Source organism: Nelusetta ayraudi, unplaced genomic scaffold (assembly GCF_046127955.1).
Source record: "Nelusetta ayraudi isolate G7.1 ecotype Tasmania unplaced genomic scaffold, CSIRO-AGI_Nayr_v1 ptg000235l, whole genome shotgun sequence".
Taxonomy (NCBI): domain Eukaryota; kingdom Metazoa; phylum Chordata; class Actinopteri; order Tetraodontiformes; family Monacanthidae; genus Nelusetta; species Nelusetta ayraudi.
Window position 1 is genome coordinate 202,447 of NW_027466284.1, and position 24,673 is coordinate 227,119.

Sequence of the window (24,673 nt, forward strand, 5' to 3'; positions counted from 1 at the left end):
TCACCACATTCCCTGGTCCACATATCAATCGTTACGACCCTTATTAAGTTCAGGTTAGACAGCTAACGCGGGTTAGATCACTTTCAGTCAAATCATAAAATTCCTCGAGTCCATCCTGCCAAATTTGGAAAACCACTTCTTTTGGTCCACACACAGTGATGAGCAGTTTGAGTTTTGTCCTGGAGACGCGGGTAACATCCACCTCCGATCCCACCACGGCCTCCTCCGTCTGGAAGAGCCACCGACTCTGTGCAAGTGCTGGTTCTCAAAAATGACAGCAACAACGATTCCAAAGAACGTCCTCAGGCCCAGGTTGAGTCTGTAAAAAAAAAAAAACGCAAACGCGTGTTCTCCTCGCGTCCACCGTCCTCCATTCCCCCCCGCCCCCCCCGCCCGTCCTACGTCACGTACTCCTCATCGTCACTAGGTTCTGATTTGATGTGGTCGGGGTGAAGCAGAGGGAAGTTTGGCGCTGTAGTCCTGGTACAGACGTACCACTCCTTGATGTTGGACAACTGAGGTAAGGCTGGGTTGACGGAGCGCTGGCTCTTCCGCGAGCTGCCCCTGCCGCTCTGCTGCTTCTGATGAAGCCGGCTCCTCAGGCCCGACAGAGACAGATCCAGAGGCATGGCCACGGGGGAGGAACTCCGCAGCAGGAGCTTGTGTTCCGCCTCCCCCGCTGAGCCAATGTCCAAGCCGTGATTGGACAGCAGAGGTAAGTGAGCATTTTTGTTGGCGAATGAAGGAGAGAGGCGGTTGATCTTCAGATCCAGGGGCTCCATGACGGCCTGGTGAGGTTGTTGGAGTTGATGGGCGATGGAGTCGTACGCGTCCTGGGGGTCGGAGGTAGGTGATGACTTGATGTGGACCTTCATATGCTTGCGCAGGGAGCTGGGGTGGGTGTAGGACTTGGTGCAGCCCATGGCTTTGCAGTCGTAGGGCTTGGACGCCGTGTGGACCTGAGAGTGTTTCTTGCGGTCGCTGCTGTTGGCGAAGCGCCTCTCGCAAAACTCACACTGGAATGGCTTCTCACCTGCAACACAGAGTGTTCACACAGTGGCACACGTATTAAAGGTGTTAATCAGTCAAGTAAGTTAGGACAGACAATGCAGTTGACACGCCATAGCAAAAGTGTGTCGGGATATATACATGCCTATGCAAGGGTGTACAGGTACCACCCCTAAAATGAGAATTATCCAGTCAAAGTTGTTTTATTTTGGCGATTTAACATAAAAGATGAAAGCAACACATTTTATTGAGCCGTTCCACGCAAACTGACCTCTCAAGCAGTTCCTTGTTGTAACTTTGCTGATGAAGATTTTCAGCTTATTAAAAGCACAAACTCAGAAAATTATTATAAAATTTGAGTTTTTTTTTTTTTTTTAAGCTGCAAGACCTGATCAGCAAAATCCAAAGAAATAAAAACTTGAAATATATTGATTTGCATATTATTCCTTTATATAATATGTCACATTCACCTTTTAAGTTTAATTGCAGAAATACAGCAACCTGTTCAGGAGATTCTAATGTTCTGGGTGGTAGCTGTACATGCTTATGCAAGGGTATAAACATCTGCAGAAAAGAAAGGCACTGTCATATCCAAGTCTCAGTAAAAAGAGAATATATTATACTGCATGTATCAGTCCGAGGAGTACAAGTGGAACGCATGTTAATACAAGTAACTATCCCCTCTGGTCAACCCCCCCCCCGTCACTGCCAGTGTAACATAACAACCCAAACCTGCAGTAAAAAAGTGATAACTGACGAAGAAGAAAAAGCAGAAAGGGAGAAAAAGAAAACAAGCAAAGTGAAGCTGTGTCAAGTAGTCAGATATTCCATCCAAGAATCTGCAATAATTCTAGGAAGGCTCCCCATGAGTGCTGCGGGGAATAATCTACCGTCTTCTAGTTTTAAACAAGACGTAATGTCCTCCATGTGTTGGTGGTCGAGGTATTAAAGTTTCAACACCGCTGGATACACAAATAAACAAAATGTACTTGGAAATGACAGCCAAGGTTTGTAAAACCACAAACAAAGAAAAGTTTCCTGTGTTTCAAGTGTGTTGTGTTTGCAGAGTGTCTTGAGTTGTGCTAGAACGCAGCAGGTGGGAGCCGTGTGTTCCACTGGGAGGCGGAGGCTATTCTGTGGATGCTACCGCATCTGCACAACTGTGTGTAGCAACACAGTCAGTCCTATTTCAAGCACCCTACTTGTTGCTTATTTACATTCATGTGAAAATAAATCCCAGTCAAATCACTGGGAATTGATACACCTATAGCTACAAAGGATCTCAGTAGAAATACACACACACACACACACACACACACACACACACACACACACACACACACACACACACACACACACACACACACACACATGCCATTAAAATGCACATCTGTGCACTGCAACCACGATTTAGAATCATAACCAAGCATTTTTAAGCTTCAAATTAAATTAAATATCACGCCACCATCAAAACATTAATGAGGATGCAGTGTGCGTATTAATCATTAGTGTAATGCAAAACTGATGAGTGAATTTACTCAAATCTAGACTCACAACTTCATGTGTAAACCAATGTTACTGTTGCACATTATGCTGCTGCTGCTGCTGCTCTCTTTTTAAAAGAAAATGTGTTACTGAAAACAAACAACAACAACAAATCTCTATCACTCTCTTCCAATCACTTCCTCTTCTCTGCCATCCAACAGCTGTTCCCCGTCACCTCACATGACTCCGGAGCCACAGTGGAATCCTCCAAGGGAACAAGGGATCAGCGAAGGACGGATGTGACTCGGTGCTGAACCAGGCCAGTTCGTAAACATGGAGGGAGGAGGGATGGAGGGAGTCCCTGGCTGACTGGGAACCATGTCTGTTAGAACCCTGTTAGAACCATCTCTATTGGAACCATCTCTGTTAGAACCCTGGTAGAACCATCTCTATGGAACATCTCCATTGGAACCATCTCTGTTAGAACCCCGGTAGAACCATCTGTTAGAACCATCTAGAAACATCTCTGTTAGAACCCTGTCAGAACATCTCTGTTAGAACCCTCTATATTAGAACATCTCTATTGGAACCATCTCTGTTAGAACCATCTCCGTTAGAACCCTGTTAGAATCCTCTATATAAGAACCATCTCTATTGGAACCATCTCTGTTAGAACCCCGGTAGAACCATCTAGAAACATCTCTGTTAGAACCCTGTCAGAACATCTGTTAGAACCCCCTATATTAGAACCATCTCTATTGGAACCATCTCAGAACATCTCTATTAGAACGTTTCTATTGGAAACATCTCTGTTAGAAACATCTCTGTTAGAACCATCTATATTAGAACCCTGTCAGAACATCTCTGTTAGAACCCTCTATATTAGAACATCTCTATTGGAACCATCTCTATTGGAACCATCTATATTAGAACCCTGTCAGAACATCTCTATTAGAACCCTCTATATTAGAACATCTCTATTGGAAACATCTCCGTTAGAACCATCTTTGTTCGAACCCTGTTGGAACATGTCCATTAGAACCTTCTCTATTGGAACCCTCTCTAACAGAACATCTCTATTAACCTCTGTGATCCTCCAGTCAGGAAGCTGCTGCTGTTGCTGTCTGTGAGGATGATGCGGTCGGCTGCAGATTAGCATGACTGAGCTGCACGGCTCGACTCGGTGTGTGTGTGTATGTGTGTGGCCGCCAAGCCCCCCACGCCCCCCCACCCCCCTCAGAAAAAAAAAAAAAAAAAAAATCCCCCCCCCTTCAAAGGAAAAAAAAAAGAAAAGGGAAAAGCAGCGAAGCTCCTACCGGTGTGCGTGCGCGTGTGTATCTTGAGGTTCTCGGAGCGCGCGAACATCTTGCCGCAGTTGGGGAAGGCGCACGCGAAGGGCTTCTCGCCGGTGTGCACGCGGATGTGGTTGATGAGTTTGTATTTGGCTTTGAACGCCTTGCCGCCGCGCAGACACTCGTCCCACATGCAGACGTGACTGAGGCTCTCGAGCCCCGCCGCGACGTGCTCGCTGGTGACGTGGTCCACCAGCTCGTGCATGGAGCCGAAAGTTTGCTCGCACACGGACACGGGCACGGGGCCGAGCCTGGGCCTCGGCTTGCTCGAACAAGTTCGGTCGATCCACTTGCACACCAGCTCCGTCTTGACGATGGTGCCGCTGCTGCTGGTGGTGGTGGTGGTGGTGGCGGGGCCTCTGGAGGAGAAGTCCAGCAGGCCGCCTGGATCTCCACCGACACCACCACCACCGCCGCCACCACCTCCACCTCCGCCGCCGTCGGTGCTGCCACAATAAGCCGGGACCCCGGCGGCTTTCCTGGGCTGCTGCGGTGGCTGCTGCTGCTGCTGCTGCTGCTGCTGCTGCGGTGGCGGTGGCTCGGTGCTGGAAGCCCCGGAGTTGTTGTTCCCCAGCGGAGAGACGAGGCCATTGTGCCTGGCCACCGCGGCCGCCCGCTTCATAGCTCAGCCCCGGCGGGCTGCCCCCCTGTCCTCCTGCCGAGGATAATCCTTCTCTTCCACGCCAACAACAAGCAACTCCAAATCGCTCGAGTCAAAGTGTCCGAGCGTTCGACGCCGTTGCGCTTCCTTCCTGTGTGTTTTGGTCGACGGCAGAGCGCATGCGGCGGCGTCTTCACCCCCCGCTGCTCGCTCCTAGATCCCGAGAGCCCGAGCCTCCATGCTTTTATTTACTGTGTGAATGGAGGTGAACACACTCGGAGGAATACAGCGGGGGCCCGACCCAATAGGAGCACTAGGCATCCTTGTCTCCTTTCCTTACCCACTCCCTTTCTGACCTAGAAGAACCAACAAGTTATGGCTCAGTCACTGGGTTGAATGAATGCGTGCGTTTCCCCCCCCCCCCCCCCCCCACACTGATTTATTTCCCCCTTACCGTTATAGCCAAAGTTTATTGGCTATTTTGGTGGCATTGTGTCGGAATATTTGGATTTAAGCACACGCAAAAAAATAAAAATAAAAATAATGTCTGCGTATTTATTCCCTAAAATCTCTGAAATTAATAATAATAAAAAAAATGTTTTAAATATGAATGATGAAATTCTATAAGAAAGAACAAACAAAGCATTTAATGTGAGTAAAAACAAACAATAAACCCGCAAACAATCCCAACAGCACAACAAAGAAAGGGCCTGAGGAATGTCCCTGCGTGGCAAACACCAACACATCATCTGTAAATACACGAGCTAGTAGAAATATAAGGGAAATGTATACAACTGCTTGAGGGAGGGGGGGTGGGAACTTTGTAAATCGTGAACGTGATCACAGTAATAATAATCGCGCAGTGTCTGTCATTCATTTTGGTTTATTTTTGCAACATCTTCAATGGAACTTCTTGTTTTTTTTTTTTAAATCAAATATTCCAGACTTTTGCTTTGCCCAGTAATTTGTCTCTCTTTAGCTACAACACGTGTTAAATTAAGCACGTCTAGAGGACGAGAGAAACGTCCAGTTTCTCCACCACCCAAAGCCAGGAATGCAGTCTGGAATTCCTCATTGGTCAGATTATGTGCATATAAGTGGTTGTTCCGTGAGAAATGCGCCGCGAGATCTTTGTCCAATAACGCTGGCTGATCATGCTCGTGAAATTTCCCCCAAAAATCTTATTGTGAAAATCTCAACCGGAACCGGTATGCAATATACTTCCGGGAGAGTGAAACCGCTGGCGAGCGGCCCCCTCAGTGGTCCATGTCAACACAGCAGTGATGGCAGACTCTCCTGACGCCAGGAGCCTCCTCTCCGCCTCCTCGCACCTCAACCTCATGGAGGTGGACACGGTCAGACATTGATTCCGCCCTTTGTGGCGTCACGGCGATTGATTATGCTAACGGCAACACGCAGTTGTGTAGCATTGTGTTATCTCACAGTCGGTGGTGCGACTCTCTGTGGAGAGATAACCTCCCTGCTCAGCGGCTCCTTCTATCATGGCTCATTGTCTGTGTGTTTAGTCGTGTGTGTGTGTGTTTTTTTTTGTTGTTTTTTTTGAAAACTTGTATGTGCGCAGTCATATCTATAATATCAACACTGTGGCTTTATTGATCATGGCTCACTGGAGACTCTTTCCTGGATTGACATAGCATTGGGAAATGTGCTGCGCTGTCACGTGATTTGATTCCTAAATCAAAACACCGGCTGAAGCTAACATCACCCAAAACTACTCTTAAACATGGTATTTATTTCAAGTTTAGTATTTTTTGCTGTAGTGGAGCGATGGAGCTAACCGATATCACGTGACCAGCTATTCATATTCAGCTCTTGTTGCATTTTCTAAACTAAAAATCATTTCGGGTTTTCAAGCTAAACCTCCAGTGAGCCGTCGTGTGTCAAACAAACAGCATGTGGTCGGAAACGTTAACGGTTTGTCGCTTAGGAAAAAAAATAAAGAAATTCCAGCTCATACGATCCAAAGTAAGGCGTCAGTGTGTTATGACTTCCCGTTGTTAGCGATCCCTTCAAAACAAAAGAGGCCGAAATACATTTATTGTGGAAGCATCATTTTAATCTAGACTCCACTTCACGCTTCTTTCTGGATTAATATGCACAGCCCTGAGTGTTTGTTTAAGAGTACTGGAATGTATGTTTGTGCAGGTGATTCATAGAAAGCTGAGAGTTAATCCGCTGGTGAGTCTTTGCACGTCACTCTTATTGACCTGCAAGGCAAGATAACCTTTTCTCTCAGATTTCCCCTCGCATGTCTGGGACCCTAAGTTTGCTCTTCCATTGAAAAATAAAATGTTGCTTTTGGAGTAGTTTTCATCAGTCATAAACTAGAAAACAAAGATAAAAAACCCCTTCCAACCATCTGTTTCTCACTGTCTGATTCTGCTTTGACTCTTAGATCGATGATAAAGAGTTTGATATTCCCCAAGTGGACACACCTCCAACACTGGAGAGCATCCTCAACGAGGTGCAGTACCCGTTGCCCCCCCCGCCCTCGCCGCTACTCTGCACCCTGCTGCTTCTGTGTGACAGCTGTGTCTTCTCATTGCTCAGCAGCTGGAGGATGAGGAGGATGCGTTTGTGTTAGAGGACACCTGCGTGCTCAACACAGACAACATGGACGCACACTCGTGTGAAACGTCGTCCCTGGCCAGCTCCGACAGCGGAGACCCCGTGCACCTGAAACGGCACGTTCTCTCTCTCACACACACACACACACTCACACACTGGACGACTGAAGTATAGCATCTATCCCAGGGGGGCAACCAGTCAGTCTCTCTACATTTTGGCATGGGTGGGATTAGTGACAGGATGTAGGGGCCAATTGGAAGAGAGCCGACATCAGAGTCTTCATACAGATGCTGCTGCTGCTGCTGCAGAGTTTGAGAAAGCAAGAAGCCGAATGCACAGCGAGGGCTGTAGACAGATGATTTTATTTTGAAATGCATGTCGCAGAACCTGCTGGAGTTGACATTGTCTCCCCCACTGTGCCTCTTGTGTGTCTGCGCGTGAATGCATGCACGTGTAAAGGAAGAGGAGGACGGTCGATCTGAACCCGACCGTCCACGGCTCGGTTCTTCGCCACAGCCTGCTGAAGGGCATCTCCGCCCAGATCGTCTCCGCCGCGGTAAACACGCAAGCGCACAAACACAACACATGACAAAGCACACAATCCTCTTGGCCCTAACACAACCCCCCCCTCCCCCTCCCCCCCACAAAGGTGGTCATGCATTTTCTTCTGACATGTCCAGAAAAATGACAAGTGTGCTGCTCGTGTGAAGATGGTTTATTGTGCTTAAAGATGCGCTCTTTGTTTATTTATACACACACACACACACACACACACACACACACACACACACACACACACACACACACACACGTCATGATTGGATGATTTTATCGTTGCTCCGTGTGTGCAGTTTGAATAATCTTCCGACTTTAGTTTTTTTTTTTTCATTGTCATTGTTGACAAGGTTGTTTTCTTTTGTCAGGACAAGGTGGACGCTGGGCTGCCAACTGCCATTGTGAGTGTTTTCCGGTCTTCACTCAGCCAGTTGTGTATTGTCAGTAAAACGTGTCACAGCCGGTCAGGTTAATGAAAAAACAATAAATGCCATTTTACGAGCTTTGATTTGCTTTCTCATCAGTGAATCTTTGTGTGATTGACTCATGATCCAGACACGTCATTTAACATTCATCATAGTGAAAAGTCCGACTCTGCCCAACCTACTGCTAACCTGCTCTCCCTGGTCCACAGCATCACCCAGCATCCTCCCACATTGCTCATGTGTTTCCTGTGTTAATCTGCAGACGATGTCGGGAGTGATCGCGGTGGGAACGTCTCATGGTCTGGCGCTGGTCTTTGGTAAGCATCAACTCACCTGCCGACATTATAGCCGTGCACCAAGCCATTTTTCCAATATTATCCTTTCAACATTGTTTCTTTCCTGTCCATTGAAAAGTGAAGATAGCAGCCGAGGCTTCACATTAGTTATCCGTTGTGTATTCGTGCCTCAGTGGGAAAAACACACCGATGCTTCCTGCACCTTTGTCAAGGAGCAGCAGTGTCGCGTTATCGTTGCTTCAACGATGCCTCTTCCGAATCTATCTAAGACAATTATGAAGAGAAGAGCACATTTTCAAAGTTGTAGAAAATCTTTATCGGTAGTTACACGTCTACAGTCACAGCACAAACATGTCAGCATTTCAAACGTTGAAGGTCGCCATCAACCAGTTGCTCCCACTTCACGCTGGACTCTAGAAAAAGAGTTTGCGCTCGTCGATGTCCATCCTGAGGACGGCCTCGCAGGAGTCCGACATGGAGGCACTGACGGCGATGTAGCCGTTGTTGTAGGAGATGCAGGAGCCGTCGGCCTTGGCCCTGATGAACCTGTCCTCGCTGCCGTTGTACATGACGTCGTAGAGGTTGTAGTCGCAGTTGGTGTGTCTGTCAAAGATTCCCACTGCGAACCAGTTGGAGTAGAGCACCCTGTCAAAGGGCACCGAGTACATGACGGCCACTAGGTGGCTCTGGTCGTTCAGGTCTGCGTTGTACAAATCGTAGGTCAGGACGCCGACTGAGCCGGTGGCGCTGCCCGGTGCCTTGCTGAAGAGGGCGCTGGCGGCAGAGCAGGGAGCGACCACTGGTGGTGGGGGGACCTCGCAGCAGCCGCTCTCTGAAAACACCCTGCGGAGATAGGACAGCCAATCAGAGCGCTCCTTCTTCCAATAGATCACCTGCTCAATCACCTCAACCACTCTCGAGCGATGCTTGTTGCTTCTTGCTGTGGAAGTGTGCGGGGACACCAGCCAATCCCAGTGCAGCTGCTAACCTCGGGTTGGCCAGTGTGTAGCATCTGGGGATGTTGCTAATCTCGATGTAGCAGTGGCGGTGAGGCATGGTGACAGCAATCCTGGGCTTGGACTGACTGTGGAGGAGACAAGACAGCGAGAAACAAAGCGCTGCTGCTGAGTTACAACAGGGAACACGGCTAGCAGAAGATTCCACGACTGGGTTTTGGATATTTGTCTTTGACATGATGATGAGGATGAGGATGAGGATGAGGATGAGTTGGAGTTAAAGGAACATTTTTGGGGTTGAACAACAAGAGGCTTCGTGGTTAACACTAACACAACTAACTTTGTCTCAACTCTAGACTTTGTTAGATGATATGAGGGTTTAAGACTTGACTGGAGACAAAGTCCTCATGAGACCTTCATTAGTTGCTCTTAGTGCATTCTTCATATCTTCCAATGAAAACATTAAAACATTAATTGCATGACAATTAGAGTGAGTCACAGTGTGAAGTCCATCACTAGTCTAACTATTGGATACAAAATGTGCGCAATTGAACTTCTAGACGTTGCTATATTGACACGATGGGCATTGATTGGATGAGTGTTCAGCCCCAGCCTGACCAGTAGTGAGTGTAGCAGTTACATACCAGCAGCCCCAGCCTGACCAGTAGTGAGTGTAGCAGTTACATACCAGCAGCCCCAGCCTGACCAGTAGTGAGTGTAGCAGTTACATACCAGCGACTTGTAGAGTCTGAGTCTTCAGCGCGGCGTGAAGGTGAAGTCACTCTGCCTTTGACTGCTTCACACTTTTATAGTGTCTGCTCATCAGTAGCTCCAAGGCACCCAGCCATATCAGCCGCCCAGAGATACTGCATCACACAACAGCCTCGTCAATCAGACACAATTTAATCAGGGTGATTGCATCAGCTGAGGGTTGGTGTGGTTTTTTTTTTTAAATGCTTTGAAGAAGATCTCATGCTTGCAGGGGGTTAACATGACCCATCACAATGGGTTGGCTATAAACTTCAACACACTCCTGTTTTTGACACACTTTCATCTCACAACTCTGAAACACAACCTCATAGAAACACATTGACCACAGTTTGCTCAGTCTTCCACCATCCCTCATTGATTTTTCAAGACATTATTTGGGTCTTTTTCTAGATTATAGATGTGTTGACACATACAGGGTACGACCCGAAAAATTAGAATATCCAGTAAAAGTTGTTTTGTTTTGGCCATTAAACATAAAAGATGAAAGCAGCACATTTTATTGAGCCATTCCACGCAAACTGACATCTCAAGCAGTTCCTTGTTGTAACTTTGCTCATTAAGATTTTCAGCTTATTAAAAGCACAAACCCACAAACCCAGAAAATGAGAACACTGTGAAAAGCTTCAGTTTTGTAGCTTCAAAGAGTCCAAAGAGTCCAAAACACCTGCAAAAGGCTGCTGAGCCTTTCGAAAGTCTGTGTTGGGTTGTTGGCTCAGAAGAGTTCACACATGGCCAGTGGGTCTGGGTACTACTGTACATTTTCAACTCATGCAATATTACAATTTTGTTTAAATCCCTCGGTATAATTAAATAAAATCATTTCTATCAAGAAATATTGCAGTGTTCTATTAATAGCGGCAGGTTTGAGTGTTAAAAGCGCGGCTAAGGTGAATTTGTTGTGTTACATACTGTCATGTTGAGATGAGTGGACATGTTTCCAGTGCACATATATATAGAGCTCCTGCTGATAAGCTGAGTACACTGACAGTGTGATGACGTGATGGTAACTTGAACCAAGGCTGTGATGCGGCCTGACTCGTGTCTCTCTACAATGCTGACGTCATAATGATGACGGCTGCTCAGGAAAAGGTATGAGCTGCTCTTCCCTCCTGATGATGCTTGTTGCTCTTCATCCCAGCAGGCTTGAGGTGGCCTGCCTCATCTTTATGTGTGCTTGCCCGACCCGTTGTTTTCCCTCATGCTTGGTTGCCTGAGTTGAATTGATGGGTCTATGCAGCTGCAGTGCATTGCCAGCGCTTCTTTTGCCACTGTGTTGTGTTTCGCCGTTGATATTTTTTTTTCTTTATGTTTCTTTTGCTCTCTTGGACTGCGCTTGTTTGTCTGAAAGTTTGATTTTTTTTTAGATTTTTTTTTAATGAAAGCAATGAAATGTGGACGGTGTTCAGTGACTGAAAGCTCTTGCTCCTTGTCCATGTTGAGACACCAACCAGGCTCTCCGGCTCTGCCTGGGCACCAAGGCCACCGGGGCAGACTTTGGAGCAGTTTCTGCCCTCAGCATCAACCACGACTGCTCACGCCTGCTGTGTGGCTTCGCCAAAGGACAGGTACTGTTCCATGATGTCTTTGTGCCAAGTCAGCCACGTGTGATCATTGTCATTCCCAGGGCTTGGTTTGATCAACAAGCCCATTTGTTCACTGTCAACCTGTGAGACGCATCCAATCATTTCATAAACATGAAGATCTTGTACCAAAATGTCATTGGCTCATCATAACTGAAGGAGAATCAGCAAACCTTTGACGCCAGTAAAGTCTGCAATGGCAGTGGAAATTTATCTTTATCAGTTATTCAATCTTCTTCTTCTTCTTCTTCTTCTTTTTTTTTTTACTCGGTTGGTTTCAGAGCTTGAAAAAAGTTCTTGATCTTCTGTCCTTGCTTGTTTTGTAACACCCACTGATGCCGGTGTATAAAACAACGACTGATCAGTCGATGATCTGAAGAGCTGGGAGGTTCTGGGCAGAAGGGACTCTGGGGATTAATGCATGGGAAACAAGAGTGTATTGAGCATCGTGGATTTGGTTTGCTGTGAAATAAAGACTGTGAGTGGACCACAGAGAGACGTTCCAGTGTCTCCTGCAGTCCCTGGCATTGCACAGAGAGGTCGGTGCTCACCTTGTCTCTTTGTCTGTGTGCTTGATTAGATCACAATGTGGGATCTTGCCAGTGGGAAGCTGCTGAGAACCATCAACGATGCCCACCCGCCAGGCACGGCCATCCTGCACGTCAAGGTGTGGACACACACACACACACACACACACACACACACACACACACACACACACACACACACACACATCCTTGGCTGCCCTTTGATTTCTGCCACTTCATACCTTTGCCCCTTTGTGTGTGTGTGTGTGTGTGTGTGTGTGTGTGTGTGTGTGTGTGTGTGTGTGTGTGTGTGTGTGTTTCCAGTTCACAGATGACCCGACTCTTGCAGTGTGCAACGACAGTGGGGGATCAGTGTTTGAACTCGCATTCAGGTCGGTGAACGCAGTTTAAAAGTATTTTTTGGAAACAAACTAAAAGCGTGTTGCGCTGCCTCAAGTCTTCAGGGGGAGTTGGTTGGGTTTCCTCCCATTAGAATGGTCCCATAGACCAATCAGGGACCCGGTGCTCCCGGTTAGGGTTAGGGTTGCACCAGCATATTTCTAAGGAAGCCTGGCGTGGACAATCCAGCTGCCTGACAGCAGAGTGTTTGGTATTTAGGCTGAACACTAGGGGGCGTCCTCCCATAAACCCACCAAGAAGAAGAAGGAGAAGAAGGAGAAGAAGGAGGTGGAGCAGGCATCCAGGTTTGGGCCACCGTAGTTCACTGGCAGGATCGGCAGAGTGAAGGATGCTTCAGTCTTGAATGTAGCCACTTGATGTCGCTGTTTCTTCTTCAAAATCTTCACACACTGGACCTTGAAGCTGTTTCACAGAGGGAGGTGACTCAGACTAGATCGATGGGGGGTGGGGGGGTCCGTCTAGTACAGTTGCTATAGTAACAGACTCACCAGGTCCGGACCAGGTTTCTCTCAATGAGCCTCCACTTCCTCTCTGTCTCCTCTCTCTCTCTCTCTGTGTCTCTCTCTGTCTCTCTCTCTGTCTCTCTCTTGCTCTCTCTCTCTGTCTCTCTCTGTCTCCTCTCTCTCTCTCTCTTTCTCTCTGTCTCTCTCCGTCTCTCTCTTTCTCTCTCTCTCTCTCTCTCCCTCTCCCTCTCTCTCTCTCTCTCTCTCTCTCTCCCCCTCCATCTCCTCTCTCTCTCTCTCTCTCTCTCTCAGCCACACACAGTATCTGTTGTCCTCATTTAATGACGGTGCTCTGCTTCTCCTCTCTGCTTCTCCTCTCTGCTTCTCCTCTCTGCTTCTCCTCTCTGTGTTCTCCTCTCTGTGTCCTCCTCTCTGTATCCTCCTCTCCTTGTCCTCCTCCGTGCCTCCATGTCTGCAGGAGGGTGATGGGGATGCGCTCCTGTGACTCCAGGTGCCTCTTCAGCGGCTCCAAAGGGGAGGTGTGCGCCGTCGAGCCTCTGCTGGCGCCTCCGGACTTGAGAGAGCACCCCATCACTCACTACTCCCTGCTGGCCATGGCCTCGCTCACCAAGGTGGGTGTCCAACCTGCGACCCCGGAGCCTGCTGCGTCGCTCGCCCAGGGAGCGGCTCAGTAAACGAGTGTGTGTTTCCAACAGATCCTGGTGATTGGACTGAAGCCGTCGCTCAAAGTGTGGATGACTTTCCCCTACAGCAAGGTCTGCCTTTGATTGGCCTCTCTACAATGATTAGATGCCACTTCATGTCTGAGATGGACTTCAGTATCTGCTTTGGCTCACCTACACATGACACAGTGTTTGCTTCGAAAGAACCTTAATGGTTGTCAATGTGAATCTTAGGTCCCTCTGAGGAAAAGTGCCTGTGTTTGCGTTGTTGGATGTGTACAAGCGTACTGTCAGAGTTTGCGTTGCGTTGTGACACTGAGCTCTGTGTGTGTGTGTCCAGTCGGACCCGTCCAGTGTCCCTCAGCTGGCCTGGCAGTTTGTTCCAGTGCAGAAGACAGTCAACCCCGTCCTGGCTTTTTGCAAAGGAGACACAGTCCACTTCCTCTTGGTATCCGCCTCACTGAATATTCAAAACTCTGAGATCATTGTTACATTAAAATGCTCAGACTTTATACAAGAACATCATTTTTGTGTCTTGCAAGTGAAACAATGTCATTGATTTCCCCTGGTATCACAAATTGATTCCAGCGTCTCCTCTCGTTATACACTCAGATGTATTACTTTGACATTCTGCTGCCTTCATTTTCTTTAGTTTGCAAAGAAAATATTTCCTGGTGGCTTTTTTTTGTACTTGACTGGTGCCTGTGAACAACATCCAGGTAAAGAAGGAGGAGAATGGGACCATCCATGTCATCAAACAACGACAGCTTCACCTCAGCTGTGACATCATCAGTCTGAGCGTAAGCACGCAGTTGCAAACTAATCGTTCCGCTTGGGGCCTCTTGGGTGCAGTATGACGAAGCAGTGCTTGTGATTGGTTGAGCTCTTGGCCTCGCTGGGTCTCTGCCCATGCAGTGGATCAACAGTCGCACCCTGGTCCTGGTGGACAGCCACGAGAAGCTGCAGGTGGTGGACCGGCCCAGCCAGGAGGTTCTGGAGACTCTGGACTTGGAGCAGGTGCAGCTCGTCTACAACAGTCGACACTTCAAATCGCTGGCCACCGGAGGGAACGTCTCGCAGGCTCTGGTGAGGCACCGGCGGACGGGGAAGCGGTGTGAATGAGCATCTGCAAGGTGTGAGTCTCACTCCACACCTGCAGGGGGCGCTCAGTTCACTCTCTGGAGGATCAGTAAAGACATGTTTGGATTTGTCAGCGTCATTAATTATTAATGAGCGACTAATTAGAGAGTGCAGTCTGGGTGTAAGCAGTAGAATAACACTGCAGCATTGCACAATAGACTGTGAGGAGGTCACAGGTGTGTGTGTGTGTGTGTGTGTGTGTGTGTGTGTGTGTGTGTGTCTCTTCCAGGCCCTAGTGGGGGAGAAGGCCTGCTACCAGTCTGTCTCCAGCTACGCAGGGCAGATTGTCTACCTGGGGACCAAGGTACCGGCTGCAGTGTACTGACCTCGTATCATCGAGGCGACCAAACATCTTCTCCTCTGTCGCTTCCTCAGAAATGCACTGTATTGATACACGAAGTCCACGAGATGAAGTCTGATCCTTTCTTCTCTTGCAGTCGGCCCACATGATGACTCTGAGGAACTGGAGGGAGGTGTGTGTGTGTCATTCTTTTAGAAGCCAGAGTGTTAAACTGTGGTCGCATGTAAAGCTGCTGCTGCTCTGTGTATGCCAGCCAGTGAGATGGTTGCTAGGCCAGCGTCCAGGATGAAGGCTTCTTTATGATGAGAACATCCTGGCTGGTTCCTCCTCTCGCTCCTCACCGTCTTCTCCTTCACTGCCGTCCACAGCGAATGGACTGTCTGCTGAAGCAGGAGCATTTCGTGGAGGCTCTCTCTCTGGCCTGGTCTTTCCACGAGGGAACTGCCAAAGCGGTGGTCGGTGGGTGCACAGCAAATCTATCCGTCCGTCACGTCGGTCGATGTTCTGGTGCGGCTGAAGGTTGAATGTGGTGGGATTGATTTTGAAAGGTCTGAAGTGTCCAAAGCCACTTTGAGCCTTGCGAGATATGTCTTGCCTCCACAGTAGAGGAGTATCACAGTCTGAGCGTTGTTGTGGACCCTTCAGAATAAAAGTATGTGTGTGTGTGTTGCAGGCCTGTGTGCAGATCCAGTGAAGAGGAAAGGAGTGGTTGCTGATAAAGTGAGGAAGAGAAGCACATCAGCTGCTCTCTGGTGTCTCTGGATGGTGTGGATGAAACCAGCCTGCTTCTGTCTCTCTGCAGATGATAGAGATCATTTTCCAGCTGGCTGAGTTTGCACTGAAGAAGTGTCCGGAACAAGGAAGGATCCAAGTGCTGGAGCAGCACTTCCATGTAAGTCGCTCCGCTGGACATTGAAAGAACTCCTGGATTTGGGCTCGGTCCACCCAGAGGTGGCAGTCAGTGGTCAGCACAGGTTCGGTCATTAATTCACTAGGAAAGAACAGTGGGCCTTGTTGACAAACAACACTGTCTGTGTCAGGTAAGCAGCAGTAAGCACCTTGACCACGGGAATAATTATCTACATTTTGCACAGGCATTTCATTTCTTTTCTTTTTTTAGCAATTAGCAGAATAGACAAACAGCCTCCACAACTATTGGAGCTACAGCATGTAAAATGTCTGTGAGCTTTTCCTGGTTTTCTGTTTCAGTGGTAATGTTGATGCTGCAGTCTGATTGGCCCGATGCAAAAGTGGCTGCCAGCTGCACTTACGTGTGAAGGTCCACGGACGCTGCTCCTTTGTGGCCTTAATAAATGCTCTTGTTTCCAAGGTCGCGTTTCCTCTTGAAGGACATTTCATTTAGTTGCCCTCTCTCCAAACCCAGGACGTGGTTCCAGTGCTGGTGGATTACTGCCTCCTCCTGCAGAGAACGTGAGTAGTCTCCACATTCAGGGCTGCAGAGCTTGGTTTCACTTCAGTGTAGTCACCAGGACGCCAGAGAGCATGGACTCTGTGGTATTGGAAATACACCCAGATTGTCAATCACAGAAGCAGCAAATGGGCCATTTTCTTCTGGACACCTGGGTTAAACCGCTCAATTTAGCCGACTGTTGATGATATGGTGATATGAATGAAGTGTGTGACGCTAGCAGCACATACCTGCAGCGCAGCAGTGAAGCCGCTCTCAACCTCCTCCTGCAGCGAGCTGCTGTTTGAGCAGCTGTACTCCCGCCTGGTGGAGAACACGGTGGCCAAGGGCGTCTTCCTGGAGGCGCTGGAGTCCTACATCGTGGCCGACCGCCTGGGTCACCTGACCACGCCCATCATGAGGGACCTGCTGGCCCACTACCACAGCAGCGGCATGATGGACAGCCTGGAGAGGTGCATCGTGCACCTGGACATCACCAGTCTGGACATACAGCAGGTGTGTGTGTCTCTGTGTCTCTGTGTGTGTGTGTGTGTGTGTGTGTGTGTGTGTGTGTGTGTCTCGCAGCCAGACAACAGGTGGGAACTCTGCAGTGTGTTGTGTTGCTCCCAGGTGGTCCAGGTGTGCTGGGAGAATAAACTCCACGACGCCATGGTCTATGTTTTCAACCGAGGCATGAATGACTACGTGACTCCAATGGAAGTAGGTGGCCGACTAATTGATGACTGCTAATTACTTCCAAATGATGAAAGCGATGCTTTGCACCGTCGCCAACTGAAAGCATTGAAAGTCATAAATAAGAGCGAGGAGGCCGCACACTGCTCGTCTGCAATAAGAAGACGTCAATCTGGCCACTCAGGCCCAGTCACAACACAACAACACCCGTTTTAACCCGACGTCATCTTTGCGTTGCAGAAACTCTTTGCAGTGATTGGTCAACCCCTGAGGGAGGGGAGGAGCCTCTCAGGTACGTCCTGAACACTCAGGGCCAGGGTGAAGGATGGCTTCTATTTTCAGCTTCTCAGAAATACACAATATTAAAAGCCTTCTTCTCAATGTTGCCCGCTGCTCTTGCTGTGCTTGGACAGATGAGGAAGTGGTGATGGGAAACAAGCTGCTGGTGTACATCAGGTGAAGCTCACTGCCGTGTGTCAGTCTAGAACATCCTGAACCCTCTTTGCAGTTATCAGTTCATTGTGAAAAAAGTGGTTTTATTTTCATTTACTATCAAAAAATATTTACCTTCACAAGAAGACCAGAAATATTTAAAATGCCGACAGATGTTTGCACTGCAGTTTTAATGCAAACACTTCATTGATTGTTCTTTTTTTGTATGGTCAGATTGTAAAAAATGAACAGTGTGAATCCCGAACATGCATCATGGCTGTAACAACATGTTAAGTGTGTGTGTGTGTGTGTGTGTGTGTGTGTGTGTGTGTGTGTGTGTGTGTGTGTGTGTGTGTGTGTGTGTGTGTGCGTGCAGCTGTTGCCTTGCAGGGAGGGCCTACCCGCTTGGAGACATTCCTGAAGATCTCGTGGTTCAAGTCAAACATCAGGTTTGTGTTTCTGTACTGCAGTATTTACTACAGGACTGCAGTATTTATACTAGTACTAGTACAGTACTGCAGTATCCCCTCAGAGAGGAAACTGGCTGTGTCATTGTGTTACTGTGGTGACACTCCAACAAATATGGCCTATAATAGACAATATAATACAAAATCTTTGTTATTGTGTGTGTGTGTGTGTGTGTGCGCGTGTGTGTGTGTGTGTGTGCGCTCGTGCGGCAGGTGTTTGAGTTCCTGATCCGACTGCACTCTGCCGACTCCTCAGACGAGGAGGAGGTCTTCCCCTTCATCCGCACGCTGCTGCACTTTGACACCCGGGAGTTCCTCAACGTCCTGGCGATGGTCAGCTTCCACTCTGCTTCTTCCAACTTGACCTCCTCGTTCACCTGTTGACTGAGAAGCCGCCCGGTAAAGAGTTCGTTGCTCGGTGTGAAGAAGAGCTTTTCCTTTCTGTTCTTGGCCGCAGACGTTTGAAGACTTTAAGAACGACAAGCAGGCTCTGGAGTACCAGCAGAGGATAGTGGACATCCTTCTCCAGGTGAAGCCACACCTTCTTGGCTGAGCCGCCAGTAGTGTCCTCCACTCAGAGCTCAGAGCTCTGACTGACTGATGAGATTCTCTTCAAATATGTCCCTAACGTTTCTTTCGACCCTCTCCTGTGTGTGTGGTGGCCCAGATCATGGTGGACAACTCAGACTTCACGCCCTCCCAGGTGGGCGGGCTCTTCACCTTTCTGGCTCGCCAGTTGGCCAAGCCAGACAACACACTGTTTGTCAACAGGAACCTCTTTGACCAGGTGAGTCGCCGTCGTCCTCTGTCGTGGCACTCGACCCACGGAGGTCACGACGAGGTTGCCACCGTTGCTCCGCTCCTCAATGTTCTCGTCCTCCTCTCAGGTCCTGGAGTTCCTGTGCTGCCCTGACGACGACTCCCGACACACTGAGAGGCAGCAGGTACACACACGCACAGTATAACGCAACACACTTATTGGGACTCCTCTGCTGTGCTCTGATGTGATTGATAATTGAGGAGCGCTGTCTTGTCTCTGCTGCGGCTGCTGGTGCAGGTCCTGCTGGAGCTGCTGCACGTCGGCAGCGTGGTTCACTTCAATGAGGAGCGGCTGCTGGCTCTCGCTGAAAAGGCCCAGTTGTGAGTCACTGAGGAAACACCAGTCACACCTCGGCATCACTGATCACGTGGTCATATTAGCATGTAGCGCAAGTAGCTAATGCAGAAGTTTCCACTGGGCGTCAAAGAACACTCGCAGCTTCTTCTGACGATTTGAAACTGCAGACTCACACGGTGATGAATTATTGTTGTTGACACTTAAACATGGTGTTGTGTCTCCCCCCCCCCCCCCCCCCCCTCCTCCAGCTACCAGATCTGTGAATTTCTCTATGAGAAGAAACAACTGTATGACAGGATTGTTGACTGCTACCTGAGGGACCCCCTGAGAAAGGTAGCGTTGACGCCTTCAGACCTGGCATCCAGCTGTTAGCTTGCCAGGGCGACAAGAGACCATCGTGATGATAAATAGTGTTGGAATTGAAGGTGCCATAGAACAACAGAGATCAGGCCAGACTGAGTGCTTATGAATGACTTGAATGTAGCGCAGAGACAATACAGATGAGAGAGCTTCTGTTATTTATTTATTTTTTTTTTAGATGTTCAGTGTTTTTCTACTTTGTGGTGTTTTGTGTGTTTGACAGGCAGAGGTCTTCAGCTACATCCACAACCTGCTGTCCATGCCCGGCTACAGCCCAGACCAGAAGCACTCAGTCAAGAACAAAACTCTGCAACACCTGCAGGTCAGTGGATGTCCAGGCTGTGCAATACTCTGGTTGCACTGCACTCTTCCCTCTAGTCCAGTCTATTGGCAGTGAAGCAGAGCAACGTTGCAACCAAATCAGCCCCACGGTATTTAGCTCTTAGAACCACCCAGACCCACCCAGAACCACCTAGAACCACCCAGAACCAGCAGGGTGTTTAGCTCTTTATTGAAATGACTCTGAAAACACTGCAAACGTGGAGGAAACACAGCTGTTTGATGACTGACTGACTGTTAATATTATTTCTTCAAGTATTATTGATGGGCCGGATTAAAAAGCTCAACGGGCCACATATGGCCTCCGGGCCGTAGTTTGCCCACGCCTGATCTCAACCCCTCCGACATGTCTTGACAGGAGCTAATTAGCATGGACCCTGCCAAGTCAGCTGACCTGGTGCTGCTTCACCTGGCAGCCGAGGTGCAGCAGATCATCTCTGAGCTGCAGGTGAGTGAGGCCAGCCTCACAAGGATCTTCTTTACCAGTGAAGTTCAGGAGGTGTTTCCATCATCCTGTTTGTATGACATCACTGCTGAAGTTGTCCACCTGCTCTCTGTCTCTCATCAGGACGACCACCTGATCTTCAGGTTCCTCAGCAGTCTCCTGCAGCCCAGGTGAGTGTTTGCTGACTGTGTGGAACTCCATCCTCTGCGTGTTCTCCACTGGCTGCTCTTCTCCTCCTGCTCCTCCTCACTTGCCTCTCACCTCCTCCTCCTGACCCAGGGAGGTCCCTCACTCAGAGCCCCCCCAGCTCCTGGAACCAGACCTCCATGAGCTTCATCTGGACCTCCTGAGCCGCTTCGATCCAGATCATCTCCTGGTCTTTCTTCAGACGTCCCAGCATTACCGACTGGAGGAGGCTGTCCAGGTAGGAGTTCCTCTACCTGCACGGTTGCTGAAGCAGACTTGCGTCGTTGCTTTTGTTGTTTTTGGGATGAGCTGCTTCATCAAAAGTAAGTCCCACTTCAATGTGCCAGCAGCAGATGGTTGAGATGGTTTGTGGTAAACACTGTCAGACAGTTGAGTGTCCACAATCTCAATCCATGGAGAACATTTGCTGTTCTCACTGCAACAGATCCGGTTCTTCTTCTTCATCATCGGCTGTTTCCTTCAGAGGTTCTCCACTTCTGCTCCACCTCCACCTCCAGCTGATGTCTTTCTCCTTTCTCTCCACTGTAGATCACTCAGAAGTACCATCACAACAAGGCCACGGCCTACCTGCTGGAGAAGAGGGGAGACGTTCCCGGAGCTTTTGCTGTCCTGCTGGAGGTAGATATAGATATCAGATATAGATATCAGATATAGATATCTGGCCGACGCAGTGACTCTATGTGATCGATGTGTTTCTGTGAAAGTATCCTTTGATTTGTGAAGCACTTCTTCTCTGACACTCTTGCTTCAACGGGTTTCCCTGCAGACACTGAAGGAGAAGCTGAGCCGTTTCACCTCTGAAGGAGAGGATGGAGACGCCGGTGGAGCCGAGGAGGAAGGAGGCGGCCAGTCGTCTCTGACGGCGCTCAGGAGTTCCCTCGATGACATCATCGTCCTGTGTCATCAGAGCTCCCAGAACCTCAACCAGCAGCAGAGAGAGGTCACCTCAGGCCCTGCATACACTTTCATTGTTTCCTCCATCGTTCCATGTGTGTTCATACGCAGTGTTGAGGCCTTCAGTGAGAAGCTGCAATGTCAGCAGTCCTGAGAATGAAAGAAAAGACATTGATTCATCGGCTGGGTCCAAACTGTTGACTGCTGGTGGGCATCAGCATCAAAAAGCATGAGTTATTACAAGCTTTGAACAGCAATGAAGGAACCCCCCCCCCCGTCCCCCAGAAAAATGACCCCAACCACAAACACAACACAACATGAGGTGAAATGAATTGGAAAGGTGAAGCTTTTGCTTATTAAACCCTTTTTGCAGCAAGAAAACATCTCCAGAAGGCAACTGTTGAACTGCATCCACACTTCATTCTTCCAAATGCTGAAACTATCTCGATAATGACCTTGACACCATCGTGACCTGGTGCTGCTGGTCAGTGGCGGTGGCCTCGCAGCTTCAAGGCTCCTGAAGTCCACGACGTCAACTAACGTTCTTCTCTCCGCTCACCTCAGGTGCTGTGGTTTCCACTGCTGGAGACCATGATGGCTTCTCAGAAACAAGGGAAGGGACTCAACGCCAAACACGCATTTCAGGGTAAACATGAAAACAAACGTAGAAATGTACAAGCTGAAAGAGAAACATCGATGTATCACCTTGCTGTTCCCTCCCGTGGCCCAGTTCTGAAGGAGCTGACCATGAAGGTCCTCAACTGCATGAGCAGCTTCATCCCTCTGCCTGCCATCATCCAGAGGATCCTCCAGGTGTGTCCTCCAAGCCTCCCGCCTCTGCTGCACTCACTGTGACTGTCGCAGTGGCAGCCACTCACTGCAGTCATTGATGCTTTTCCAGGATCCAGTCTATGGCAAAGGAAAGCTGGCGGAGATCCAAGGCCTCATCCTGGGAATGTTGGACACCTTCAACTACGAGCAGGTGAAGCCGTTTGGTGAAAAATATTGCTGATGTTGCTGATGTTGCGTTTCCACGCTGCCCCACCGACTGTCGCCGCCTCCTCTGCTTCAGACTCTACTGGAAACCACCACCAGCCTGCTGAACCATGACCTCCACTGGTCCCTGGCACACCTGCGTGCTGCAGTCACCAGGGGGCTCCACCCACGACAGGACTACTGCAACATCTGCCTGCAGCAGTACAAGAGGAGGCAGAGCTCGCAGGAGGAAATCATTGTGTTCAGGTGAGACTGCCGGTGCAGCGGGGATCACATACAGAGCTTCAACCAGCTGACACAACCTCCTGTGTGTGTGTGTGTCTGTGTGTGTGTGTGTGTGTGTGTGTGCTGCCAGCTGCGGTCACCTGTACCACCTGCAGTGTCTGCAGCAGAAGGAGTGTGTGTGGGGCGTGACCTCTGACCCTCAGCAGCGCTGGAGCTGCTACAAGTGTTCGTCCAGCAGAGCAGGGAAGGGCAGCCCGGCCCTGGAGCCCAGGAGGGGGCGCAGTGCAACCCTGGCACAGGTGGGAACACACCACAAGAACAAAGAGAAGAAGCACAGACACAGAGAGACGCAGAAGGATGTTTCTCCTCCTGCGCTTTCAGTTCACCCTCGCAGTGTAAAATGTCCTCACCCGAAGCCCTGTGTGTGTGTGTGTGTGTGTGTGTGTGTGTGTGTGTGTGTGTGTGTGTGTGTGTGTGTGTGTGTGTGTGTGTGGCGGTGCAGGCCAGTGTGGAGGTGACGCTGGACCCTCAGCAGGAGCAGTCCTGGGACCAGCTGCGGTGTCTCTACCGAGGACCTTCCAGGGTAGGGAGACCACCACCCGCTGTCCGACACACCCGCAGGCTCACCTGCGCAACTCACTTCCTGTCAATGCGCTGCTGTGTTTCCCAGTTGGCCATCCTGTCGGAGCTGTCGCACTCCCACGGCAGCGACAAGTCGGGACTGCTGGTCAGCGGCCAATCGGATCACTTCCAGCTCAAGCTCTCCCCTCCCCCAGTGCTGGAGGAGTAGCTCAGCTCCAAGCAGTCTGACTGCCGGAGGTCCGAGACCACAGTCGGCTTCCTCCTCCACGTCCTGCTGCTCCATCACGTCAACTTTGCTCCTGGTTTATTTTGCACTGTATTGTACAGCTTCAACAACAACAACAACAACAACAACAACAAGTCTTTCAAAACAAGCTGTTTGCTGCTGATTCTTCTGTTTGTTCTTTTCAAAAGGAAATTTACTGCAATATGCACATAGTGAATGCATCTAAGGATATATATGTATATATATGTATATATATGTATATGTATATATATGTATATGTATATATATATGTATATGTATATATATGTATATATATATGTATATGTATATATATATGTATATATATATGTATATATGTATATATATATGTATATATATACGTGTATATATGTATATATACATATATATGTATATATGTGTATATATATATATATATATACACACACACATAAATATATATATATACAAGTTATGTATATATATGTATACATACATATATATGTATATATATATACATTGTGTATATATATATATATATGTATGTATATATATATACTAATATACAGATACTGTATTTGATTCTACAGTAATACACACTACTGAGTCAAACACAGTTGCAGTTTTTTTACTTGAGTTGTAAGCACATCTATTTGTTATACTTTCTCTTCATACTTTCTAAATGATGGATGAAGTACAGAGTCTGAGCTCAGAGCTCATAAATGAAGCCACATCCATCCATCCATCCACCCACAGCCAGTTCTTCCTGCACTCAGAGCTCTGCTGGCCTCTCTGGCTCCCACTGTGGGAGGAAGCTGGAGAGACACCGACAGGCAGAACCTGGAGAACCTGGACAGAACCACGAGAAGCCAGCAGACGAACCACTGCACCACGGCGTCGCTCTGGAACAAAACACAACAGATGTGCTTACAAATGAAGTAAGAAAATAAAAGTGTGTATTTTATTTATAAGGCAAACTGAGCTCCTCAATGCCTGGTCCAGTGCTGTACTAGTCAGGCATCTCCCTCCTGGGTTTGATCTATTGGAACAGTCAGTGTTCTGCAGCAGTGTGGGGCTAAAGGCTAAAGGTTGGCAACCCTGTGTGAAGGCTGGATTCAAGAATTAAACAAATCATTCAGTCCCAGGCACTGCA

At 48.6% G+C, this 24,673-nt stretch overlaps 3 protein-coding genes across 3 annotated transcripts; 1 reads left to right on the forward strand and 2 right to left on the reverse strand.

Annotated features, from left to right (window-relative positions):
- Positions 1-386: 386 nt before the first annotated feature.
- On the reverse strand, positions 387-4,720 carry zic2b (zic family member 2 (odd-paired homolog, Drosophila) b). Its single transcript, XM_076016698.1, has 2 exons — positions 3,810-4,720; positions 387-1,033 (listed from the first exon to the last, which is right to left on the reverse strand). The coding sequence occupies exons 1-2, from the start codon at positions 4,465-4,467 to the stop codon at positions 399-401; spliced, it is 1,293 nt and encodes a 430-aa protein (XP_075872813.1). The 5' UTR covers positions 4,468-4,720; the 3' UTR covers positions 387-398.
- A 937-nt stretch (positions 4,721-5,657) lies between these two features.
- On the forward strand, positions 5,658-23,673 carry vps8 (VPS8 subunit of CORVET complex). The gene is made up of 44 exons (XM_076016670.1): positions 5,658-5,801; positions 6,863-6,931; positions 7,021-7,155; positions 7,499-7,591; positions 7,959-7,991; positions 8,278-8,332; positions 11,479-11,603; positions 12,199-12,285; positions 12,470-12,537; positions 13,487-13,640; positions 13,725-13,784; positions 14,032-14,139; positions 14,411-14,491; positions 14,607-14,777; positions 15,061-15,135; positions 15,269-15,304; positions 15,501-15,591; positions 15,806-15,852; positions 15,935-16,024; positions 16,517-16,563; positions 16,834-17,056; positions 17,171-17,260; positions 17,474-17,525; positions 17,647-17,689; positions 18,042-18,114; positions 18,346-18,465; positions 18,590-18,661; positions 18,800-18,919; positions 19,020-19,076; positions 19,190-19,272; positions 19,498-19,582; positions 19,833-19,931; positions 20,307-20,396; positions 20,517-20,563; positions 20,673-20,817; positions 21,129-21,218; positions 21,367-21,540; positions 22,059-22,140; positions 22,225-22,307; positions 22,396-22,476; positions 22,567-22,736; positions 22,846-23,014; positions 23,218-23,298; positions 23,386-23,673. The coding sequence occupies exons 1-44, from the start codon at positions 5,730-5,732 to the stop codon at positions 23,503-23,505; spliced, it is 4,146 nt and encodes a 1,381-aa protein (XP_075872785.1). The 5' UTR covers positions 5,658-5,729; the 3' UTR covers positions 23,506-23,673.
- On the reverse strand, positions 8,604-10,016 carry LOC142882122 (uncharacterized). The gene is made up of 3 exons (XM_076016672.1): positions 10,000-10,016; positions 9,300-9,395; positions 8,604-9,154 (listed from the first exon to the last, which is right to left on the reverse strand). Exons 2-3 carry the CDS (start codon positions 9,365-9,367, stop codon positions 8,725-8,727), a joined length of 498 nt encoding a protein of 165 aa, XP_075872787.1. The 5' UTR covers positions 9,368-9,395; positions 10,000-10,016; the 3' UTR covers positions 8,604-8,724.
- Positions 23,674-24,673: the final 1,000 nt, after the last annotated feature.

Bases quoted from the DNA above. Each gene is read 5' to 3' on its own strand.
- zic2b (XM_076016698.1), bottom strand. From the start codon at position 4,467: ATGAAGCGGGCGGCCGCGGTGGCCAGGCACAATGGCCTCGTCTCTCCG. The intron at 1,034-3,809 runs GTAGGAGCTTCG...TCTGTGTTGCAG, and splicing joins ACACACGCGCACGCACACCG to GTGAGAAGCCATTCCAGTGT.
- vps8 (XM_076016670.1), top strand. From the start codon at position 5,730: ATGGCAGACTCTCCTGACGCCAGGAGCCTCCTCTCCGCCTCCTCGCAC. The intron at 6,932-7,020 runs GTGCAGTACCCG...ATTGCTCAGCAG, and splicing joins TGGAGAGCATCCTCAACGAG to CTGGAGGATGAGGAGGATGC. The intron at 12,286-12,469 runs GTGTGGACACAC...GTGTGTTTCCAG, and splicing joins CGGCCATCCTGCACGTCAAG to TTCACAGATGACCCGACTCT.
- LOC142882122 (XM_076016672.1), bottom strand. From the start codon at position 9,367: ATGCCTCACCGCCACTGCTACATCGAGATTAGCAACATCCCCAGATGC. The intron at 9,155-9,299 runs GTTAGCAGCTGC...CTATCTCCGCAG, and splicing joins TACACACTGGCCAACCCGAG to GGTGTTTTCAGAGAGCGGCT.